At 43.5% G+C, this 10,407-nt stretch overlaps 1 protein-coding gene across 1 annotated transcript; it reads right to left on the bottom strand.

Moving 5' to 3' along the window:
* Window positions 1–228: 228 nt before the first annotated feature.
* On the bottom strand, window positions 229–5,718 carry LOC119337530 (beta-1,3-galactosyltransferase GALT1-like). Its single transcript, XM_037609697.1, has 8 exons — window positions 5,205–5,718; window positions 3,304–4,327; window positions 2,712–2,947; window positions 2,227–2,508; window positions 1,681–1,809; window positions 1,373–1,552; window positions 1,053–1,160; window positions 229–874 (listed from the first exon to the last, which is right to left on the bottom strand). The coding sequence occupies exons 2-8, from the start codon at window positions 4,070–4,072 to the stop codon at window positions 665–667; spliced, it is 1,914 nt and encodes a 637-aa protein (XP_037465594.1). The 5' UTR covers window positions 4,073–4,327; window positions 5,205–5,718; the 3' UTR covers window positions 229–664.
* Between the last annotated feature and the right edge of the window lie 4,689 nt (window positions 5,719–10,407).

Here is a 10,407-nt window from a genome sequence, read left to right as displayed (position 1 = left end):
ATTTTTTTGATCTTTTTTGCACAGGTCACAAAAAAAGTTATTTTTTCTTGAAACTTTATGCACGCACATAAAACATGGGTATGAAAAGTTATTTTTTCTTGAAACTTTATGTACGTACATAGTACATGAAGACATACCCATGCAACTTTTTGCAGATTTTTTTAGCATTTAGAAATATGTTTTCCAAAATGAGTTCATATATATCCGGGTTCATCCATACACTTCCCCTAGAGTTGCTCCAATACCAGACACAAGCGGACTATCAATTATACAGGTGGTTCTCGAATAGCTTTACACGGATGCAAAAAGCATTCACTGATTTTTCTTGCTAAAGCTGGCCCTCCCAAGTCCCAACTATCCTAAAAATGTGACCCCTACGTACTCGTATGATATGTTACAAGCAGCTCACACCTCCCTACCTATGGCCAAAACCGAAGGGACCTACTACATCTCCTACAAAAATATATGGTTGTAAGCCAGGGAAGTACTCCAGAACACGGACACAAAAGAATGGCCGATGTCAGAAAAAAAATGTGGCCTGTCAATTGTGATCAGAAACCATCAGCGAGAAGCTCCCTGGCTCCTCTTTCATGATGGATGTTCTCAAGCTTGCCGTTAGATGCCAGCAAGCACTAGCCATCAGAACATAGAAGATCGTTCGCCCTTACTCGTTGCAACAGTTTCCTCGCTTTGTTTTCTGGAATTTGTCCCAGAGGCACATCATCTGCCTTGGCTCCTGGTAGTGGGCAACCACATACCCATCCTCACAGCCTTCCACCAAGATCCTTCCGTCGTTCTGGTATGTGACATCAAAGCCTTCCTTCTTCATCTCATTGATCCATATTCCCATCGCCACATCCTCCAGCTTGAACATCTGCAAGTCAAAATCCCCGGTTAATATTCCGCACCACAGCAGGGACAAACAGCTGGAGAGCATGGTGTTTTCTCTTAAGCTGCCTTCAGTATCGTTTCAGATTGAAGCAACTGAAGAGAATTCATTATCTCTGCTGGAAAAGAGGGTACCCTTTTACAAATTTTAGAAGGGTGCATACCTTTAGCTCCCCTCTTTTGTGTTTCCTGTAAACTTCTTTTGCTATATCCTGAGATACAATGTACCCTGGTCCATGTGCCCATGGGGGATAACTCTCTTCAGGCCATTCCTACATAAAGGCGGAAACATTTGCTAAGCATCTGCTACATGATAAAAGATAATGCACAATGCACATGGCCGTCCAAAACACATTAGTGGTGAAGTTTCCATCATTGGTTTGAACAAAAACTAAATTTCCATCGCGCAGATAAAGACTTTCCCTGTGCTAAAAACACGCTTGCATAATTGTGCAATAGAAAAAAATATAATTTAAACTGTTACCTCTGAAGTTATGTACCACTTGCTATACGGATCTCGGTGAGGCTGAGAATCAGAATTGACACGACCATACAGCAGTCCATGGCTGATATTTACTTGATGTAGGGACGAAAGTATCTCATCTACACGAACGAAAGCGTCATCGTCGGTTTTCATAACATACTTGGCTGAAAGTACATTTGTCTGCACGAGAAAAGTGATGTCAGAAAATGCAGGCTGCAGGCAGAGTTCCCAGGGTTCCACTGTACTCCTAAATAAAAATCTACCCGCAAAGAAATTAAAGATATTCTCCCGAAAAAGTAGATACATACCCCATATATGCAAATGGCAATGGTCTTCCAAAGAATCAAGCTGTAATAATCAACAAATGGCATCAATTGGATGTCTCCATATGTCCGTGCTTCGTTCCAGAGCTCCTCGTTCACCACATCATTTTTATGCTTTTATCAAAGAAGCCAAAGGGGTAAATGAGTATTGACCATGAAGTGAAGAGCGGTAATTCTAGTATACAACAGAACACAAGAAGAGTTTTGACAAAATTTCAAAGATTGTTGTCTTGTGATGAGGGGTAAGCAAGTACACAGTGGACGCAAATGCAATCAACAAAGGAGAACGATCTTAAATAAGGTGGTCACTGCACAAGCATGATACCCCCCGCCCACCCACCCCAACCCACGCACAAAGCATGTTCGTTTGTGAGGAAAAACATGAATGAAGCCTTGTGGTATGCTGCTATCCATATGCAGCTCTACACCTATTATTTGAAAAATGTACACATATTGCATATATGTAGGTACAACTACTATATGGTATACAAATTACTGTAAGATATAATATCCTGTGTCTTTCATCCTTACCAGGCCAACAAAGAACCGAACAGCGACTTTTCCTGAGCGGACAGCATCGTACTGCATCCAGGTTCTTCGAACCGCCATTCTGCGTTTAAAATTATTTGCTGTAGAGAATATCCCAATAAAAAGATCAATGGATTTATCCTTAGGGACAGGTGGAGCCTTCAATATTTCCAAGTCAGTGACATGCTCAAAGTCCTCTGTTGTAGGCAAGCCACTTGCTAGCACAGACAGCAATTTAATATCTCCTTCAATCCTTACTTCACCAACAAACCCAGGCTCCAAATCCTGGTAAAAACGTGGTAGATTAGTAATAAGAACATACTTTGAAACAAGGACATAAAATAGTTCGATAATGATAGTAATAAGAACAATAACTTTCACAGACCATCATAAGACACAACAACAAAATTGTTACCCTGGCAAAATCAGTTTGCCTGGACACTGTTACAAAATGCAATAGCAGAACGAATTTCTTATACACAACTCACCTCTCGAAATGCAAAGGAAGTGACATGTTTCCCATCTACAGTCATATGGATCCCCTCTGCTCCAACACGAAGAATTGCTATAGCAAGATTTCCTTGTTTGAAGGGATAATATTTTTTAGGTTCTGCAGTCTTTTTCCTTGTAGGTTGCATGCTTGAAAAATTAGAGTGTGACTTTGAGACCAAGATCTGTTTGTGGGCTTTGCCCACCATGCTGCTACATTTTTCCAAATCGTCCACTGAAAAACAACAGAAAACAAAACTATATGTCAAGCCTGCCATCAAAAGAAAATGCATATTGTTTACCAAGACCCAAATCCATTTTGTTCAACAGGTCTTAAGGGTACATATAAGAAGTGTGCAAAAAAATAGACAGACATAGTGATATCAGATACAATATACCTCAACACGGTACATATTTATGGTGGTACATACAGGGGCAAGTAACTATACTCCAACAAGGTAGATAAAATTTGCTGATTACAGAACCAGATTCTAGAAGGAATAACTCACATGCAATGCAAATACCATGCCATGGGTATTCACCATGTCCTATAAAATAATGTAAGATATGGACCAGAGAAAGAATGAATACCTTTTGCACTGTCCTTAGCATCCGAATCAGAAGATGGGCAACGGTCTTCAGAACCCCAATCATCAGCTATAGTCCATGTATTTTGGACAATCACAGGATCTTCTGTAAGTTTATCACCAAGAAGACGGACATTGTAATGAAGCACAATTGGAGGGTCTGGTTCACCAGGGACTGCAGCTCCAGTTAAGTCTATCTTAAAATTACCCAGAAGACCACCAGGAGTACCAATAATAGTTATCGAAGAGCCCTGAATAAGCCCACAAGGAATTCTTAAGACAAATCTATCAGCTACCCTTGTAACATTCATTCTTCGAATGGAATATGGGCATTGCTTCTCTTTGTCCTTATGATGTGTGCTACCATTGAATGAAACAACTGAGTCATCATATTCAAGGGCTGCATTTAGCTTCCTCCATGCAACTCCAGCTTCCTTGATTGCATCCAATCCATCTGGTAGGATATGGGCATTATTTACAAGGTCCCTCAGATGATTCCAAGAATGCAACGTCTGTATTTCTCTATCAGAGAGATTTCTTGTTATGGAAAGGTTGGAAGCTAACAATTCAGTTGATATCACTTGAGAGAAGTTCTGTGGATTCTGAAGTGCAGGTGGGTTTGGAACATCTAACCAGTGTAGCTGCGCCGTGCTATTTTGTTGGAAGACATACTGAAGAGATCTTTCAGCAAGCGGGCTATCCAATATCACGTATCTTAACATCAAGATTAGGAACAAACATAGTATGACAGAACCACCGTGCCATTTCTTCATTACTCAAAACTGATATGACAAGTTGGTATGAGGGTCACATTCACTGTACTTTTCAGCCTAAATTATCACGCATCCATAGAATCTCAATTCAGAACTAACCCATCCAAGTCAGCCAGTCGAGTCAATTCCTGCTGAACTGCCACCGTTGTTCAGTGCTCATCAACGCCTTGAAGGTCACACAAACGTCCCAGAGGTATGATGAAAGCTTTATTATAACCGCATCAGCACACAGAAGTGTATCAGCGAAACTGTGTCCTGCTAAGGCGAAGAAGCAGTATAAGAAAAATGGACTTCATCCAGTAAAAGAAGAATTAATGTTGTACAGTACTTAACAACCGCACTGAGATGTGAATTGCATCAAAGGCGTCCACGTAACACAGCTACAGAGTAGTTGGAGGATGTGCACAGCCATGTTGCAAATACTAAGGCATAAACAACAACATGATTACAGAAAAGTATTTGTAAGTGGGATTTCAGAATCGATCTGACATGGCAAACTAGCATCATCTACTTGTCCACAATGACGTAGATACATCCGTTTGAGCCGCAACTAATTCGGGACGGAGGAAATATAGCATTTTAAAATGGCTACAGTAGCCATTTGCCTTCATGTCACAGTGCCGCCAACCGACTAGGACATCCCCTCGCCATAATATGATTACGAACTGGAATTTAAATAGCCCGTATCTGAAATTAATAGCTCCCAGCTGATCTAACAAAATTATTCGCTTTCAAAAGGGGGGCAATTAAGTGCGAACCGGCAGCAGAAAACAGCTTCAAAACGAGGCTGCCAAACCATTTTTACCGAGGGAATTCAGGGAAGATAACAACTTTATTTAGGAAAAATGCGAAAAAGGAACTGCGCCAAACACTAGCTAGCTCCAATTATAACTGATTAGAAAACAGTTGGAAGTAGTAGACGCGGCAGGTAAATTAAGCAAGGGCCAATCAAGAAGCCCGCTAGTGAGATCACGAAAAGTCGAAAGAAATTGCAGATGCCAAAAAAATAATCCGATTGCGTATTTAGCAAAAGCTACTGCACGAAATAGGCAACGCGAATCTCGCGACAACCCCCACTTACACCCACCGACAGTTCCCTTTCGACGGTGAAAAGAGAGAGAGAGATACTCACCGCCGGATACTGTCCAGCAGAGCAATGCCCAGATCACGGGAACGGCGGCGAATCTGGGGCGCGAGATCAGGCGCGGCGCCCCGCAGCAAATCAGCGCGTCCGCGCCGCGCGATTCAGAAGCGCCTCCTCCGCTGCCAGCACCGCCCGGGGCGCTCCCCTCCCGTCTCACAATGCGACCGGAAATCCACGAGGCGTAGCCGCAATGCAAGGGCCGCTCGGCAGGCCGCAGCAGCCGCGCCGGCTCGGGCCGCCCGTCTGGCCTCTGCCGCCGCTGGAGCGAGCGAGCGAGCGAGGCGGATGGCGGAGGTAGCTACGCGCACCGCAGCAACCGAGCGCAGGGTGGCGCGAGAGAGAGCGACGAGGGGATAGGGGGGGCTCGGCTTCAGCGAGCGGGCTTTGGAGCTTGGAGTTGGGAGGTTGGAGAGGAGGGGCCAGGCAGGAAGCGGAGCGAAGGAAAGGGAAGGATGCCTGCTGAGGCTTCGAGTCCACGCGACGAGCTGACCGACCGAGCGAATAGGCGCCGTGCAGGCAAGGGAGGGGGGGCTCTCGTTGATTTATTTTTTTCGAGCGTGGCGGAGAAAGAGTCGCGGTCGTGGGTGGTGGGTGGGGCTCGATCCGATGGGCTGCAGCGGCCAGCGGGGGAGAGGAGATCTCACTGCTCGAGGAGGAGACCTCGCGCCGGGGGAGCCGCGCGGGTGCTCTGCCTGCTGCACGCCCCCGGCTTGGCTTGGCTTGGCTTGGTTCGGGGTTTTGGACGGTTTGGACGAGCAGGGACAAATTCAAAACGAGGCAGGCACGCTGGTTCTTTGGACCGGAGTGGAGCGGGCTGGAGACCTGAAAGGCAAAACAACCACCTAGTCAGGTCTTTACGCTAAGCACATGTATTAGTAGTACTAGTAAGTAGGACAAACCGGTGCCGGTCCAAATCCGCTACGCGCTACCGGACGCTTTACTTCAAACGAACCCAGTCATTTTCTCGGTGGGGCCCACTGTACTCCTGCAGACGCACATGTACGGTGCTGGTTGGTTGGTTGCGAGACCGCCATGTCCTCTCTGTATGATGTCGAGAACAGAACGGCACTGCCGCGTGTCGTGGATTTGAACAATCGACTCCACATCTTGACCATCGTTCGAACCTGACTTTTCGCTGGGCAAACAAGCGGCAGTTGTAATGGTTTTCTACAGGCACCGGTGGACGGCACAATGGACCATAGGGAAGTCAGGGTACATTTGGCATTGAGATAGATCATGATGATCCAGTTCCTTTGGTCTTGCGCTTTGTCAATCTTTTTCCGGCTAGCTTAACTATTTTCATGAGAAAGGTGTGCATGCACGGCGTCGTGTTGACCCGGGTAACAAATGTGCAGCACATACTTACATAGCAATACCGTGCAGTATGTGAACCCGTTCCATCCTATGAGAAATTATGTGTGCATGCGCGTCCCTTTCTCGCTTACCGAACGGACGAGAAAAAAAAATGAAACCTCGTCTTTCCTGGGTCGGCTCGGCTGGTCCATCGGAGGGAGCTCCAAAGTCCCGAGCAAGGCCACGCGTGCTCTTTTGCTTTGCCTCCTTCTGCCCTTTTTCTTTCTGCAAAGTTATCTAATCTAAAACAGATGCCGTCAGAAGAGGAAAAATTCAAACTTCAAGCTCTTCTCGACGACGTACCCACCCACTGCTACATGCATGATACGAAACCATTGGACATGGCCGGTGGTTTTGATTTGGGCACGTCAAATTGCGCACTCGGCAAATATTTGGAAATAAAAAGGAAAGCACTGGGCCCTCATAACCCCATGAGCATCAGATGTTCCAGCAAAGGTCATCATTCACGGGTTAGGTGCATGTGGATAATCTTTTCCGTGATGGTGAAATTCTGGTTCGCGTTAGGTGCACCAATCTGCGCATGTCGTCAAGTCTTCTTTTCTTTCGGTGTGGGCGGGGGAATGCGTGCGTACCAACATCATATGCTGACACCTCTTAACATCTGCATCAGCTGCCGTTTTCCCTCAAGAATTAAACTGGAATATGTGTGGCCTCGTCTCCACCGGCCTGGTCTAGCTCACCAGCAACCAACTAATCTGATGTTCATAGCGCATCTTATATTTCCTCGCAATGGATTGGAAGCAAGCACCCATCTCTATTGGTACAAGAAACGATATACTATCCTCTTTCTAGAAGTACTGTGGAATACTTTTCCACAGAGTGCGTTGACCGTCAGAACTAACTTCTGCAGTCGCTCTGATATTGCGTAACTGACATGACCATTTTTTTACATGTAGACAAGTGTACAAGTTGCACTAGAAGTCAGCCCAACGGACTTGAATATGAGCCACGTCTTCTTTTTAAAAAAGAACAGTCCAAGCCATTTCCGCGTATATTAAGAACATATTTACAATCCACAAAAAAAGAATAAGAAAATACAAAGAGACTATACAATTCTCGTTCTGGGCAGCATGAAGCAAAATTATCCGTGGCTCACAAAAATTTATCAACGCTGTGAATATCTCCAACAGCAGACCAAAAACGCATCTGTGACCAAAAGATTGTTTCCACCTTGAACTCTGCCACTCGACGCTGTCTTTCTCGTCTGCCCCGAACCCCGCCAGCTCCCCATGCCGCCGCCCGGTCCTGCAAACGTCAGCCGTTCCCCAACTGTCACTACCGTCGCTCTACCCCAAGGTGATCACTGAGCTCTCATCACATGGGCGAGTTCCCACCGTCAGAATTGACCGTCGCCTCAGATCCTTGGCCATCGGCCTCCTTCCCGTTGTCATCCCTCACCGTTCGGCCTCCCTCCCTTCACCATTGAAACTCCATTGGCCAGGAGTGAGCCCATCGCACCCAACATGTTCGGCGAGATATCGCAAAGGAAATTATATTTTTGTTTTCATTTTTATTGAATGTGATATTGCTGGGAATGTAGTGAATATAACAGCTAAGATACATAATTTTACGTTGAATTCTTCTAATTTGCCATGAATAAGAGCCAACTTTGACATATTACCTTCTCTCTCGGCACCTAAAATCAGTCTTTAACTTTTTGGTCTATTGTTGGAGATGCTCTTAGCGAACTATCTTAGAAGAATGGAACCGAATATGCACGTCAATCCACTAGTGCAGAACCGGGCAATAGCACCGGTTCGTAAGGCCCTTTAGTGCCGGTTCCATAACCGGTACTAAAGTGTGGTCACTAAAGCCCCCCCCCCCCTTTAGTACCGGTTCTGCACGAACCGGTGCTAAAGGGCAACCACGTGGCACGAGCCAGCTCCGGGGGCCTGGAGCCCTTTAGTACCGGCTGGTAACACCAACCGGTACTATAAGGTTTGGGATTTTTTAGTTTTATGATTTTTTTTCATTTAATTTTGTGTTTCCATTTTAATTCTTTTTCGTTTGCTGGTATTTTACGATACTACAGATTGTAAACGTTATGCATATATATATATATATATATATATATATATATATAGAATTTCTAGTAGAACCAATCATCGAGTTCAACATGATTGTCATGATATTATAAGCGTTCATATATAACACCACAAAAGCAAATCACTTAAGTTCAGAACGAAGAACACGGACATGAAAGGACAAGTACTAATTAAGAGCAGCATGAAGAACTAGCTAAATCACTCCTGCTAGCTACTCTCTCTCTGGTAAAATAGCATAGAACATGTATAGCTCTCCTGATTGATCATACTGGAGCATGCCGATGAACCTGTCTCCTAATCGTGGGCTGCGCTTCTCATTGCTGCCCCCTAGTACTTCTCTGCGATCATTAACAATTTTCCTCCAATATTTCACTATTAAGCATTCATCGCTTCTAGAAATCCTGAATGCATTCATGTGCAATGCAGGATATCTTGGCCTTAAGCTAACAATTGACATCCGACCTTTAGTCTTGATCCTCTGAGGCACAACTGTCATCGGGAGTCCCTGTTGAAGAACATCGTATAGTACTTAATTAATATACTCAGCAATGAAAGTTTAGCAAAAAAAATATGTATGCAAAATATGCACTGAGGACAAATAGTAAATATCTTATCATCATTCCTAAATAGATGTGACTGTAGTTCAATACCATCACTATTGGTCGCACGTTTTGAGTACTAACATTTCCAAGTGCAGAAAAAAAATTGTCTTGACAGTATGAAGATCCTCAAGCCATGAAACATAATGACTTATCTCCTCGCAGTTTAGTTCAGCTCCGGGATAGTAGAAGATCCTGTCTACCAAGCGCCGGACATGTTTGGTTGAATGGAGATAAGCTGTCAATAGAAATTAGTTGTTAGTTATTTTTGAAATAAGCAATATCAAAGACAAAAATATATTTGAGAAGAACTCATATAATGGTAGAACTGGAGGCGTCTGCACATCGACCCATATGTCTTTATTACCTTCAATATCATCTTCCGGACGAATATCAAATGTGATAATCATACAAGGCTCAAATGCATAAGCCTTGCATAGTGCTTGCCAAGTTTTGCATTCAAAATAGGTGTACGTGTGTGCATTGTATACTTTGACGTTGAAAGTATAACCATCATGCTCAGTTTTCAGGTAAGCTCTCTTTACCTCCATAGTTTTCATATCTTTGAAACCTATCTTATCCAAGACAAAAATTCTTGCATGGCATGGGATGCGCTAGTAGAATAGTGAAAATTAAAAATTATAAGTTAGGCAAATGAAGCATATATAAGTCATGCTTAATTACGAAAACAGACTTGTCGTTGTGACTTACTGTATCGAATTTGAAAGTCTCATCCAGCTTGATGCTGAATCGCCTACCATCAACAAGGAAATTTCTGTCGCACTGGCCGCGCTCGTCTTCACAGTATGTGCACATACCGAAATTTTTTCCGTCGTCAGACGACATTTCCTATGTTCATATTAGGCGAAACATTAATCACTTACTAATTCAATTAATTCAACTACTTCTATTAATTCAACTAAGCATTTACTAAAAATAAACTAGTTATATTAATTCAATTAGTTCAACTAAGCATTTACTAAAAATAAACTAGTTATATTAATTCAATTAGTTCAACTAAGCATTTACTAAAAATAAACTAGTTCTAATCCTTCATCTCTTTCTCAGACTTATCCCACTTAGGTGAAACATTAAACACTTATTACTATCTAACATTAATTAATATCTAGCCAATTCAAATATATATTTAACTATATTCATCTCTAACAATTG

Source organism: Triticum dicoccoides, chromosome 7B, assembly GCF_002162155.2.
Source record: "Triticum dicoccoides isolate Atlit2015 ecotype Zavitan chromosome 7B, WEW_v2.0, whole genome shotgun sequence".
Taxonomy (NCBI): Eukaryota; Viridiplantae; Streptophyta; class Magnoliopsida; order Poales; family Poaceae; genus Triticum; species Triticum dicoccoides.
Note: the sequence above shows the minus strand (reverse complement) of the source record. Positions and strands in the feature narration are given on the sequence as shown.

Coding starts and splice junctions, on each gene's coding strand:
- LOC119337530 (XM_037609697.1), bottom strand. CDS start 4,072: ATGAAGAAATGGCACGGTGGTTCTGTCATACTATGTTTGTTCCTAATC. Junction 2,509..2,711: donor CTTCCTTTGCATTTCGAGAG/GTGAGTTGTGTA, acceptor CGTTTTTACCAG/GATTTGGAGCCTGGGTTTGT. Junction 1,810..2,226: donor TTCGGTTCTTTGTTGGCCTG/GTAAGGATGAAA, acceptor CTTTGATAAAAG/CATAAAAATGATGTGGTGAA.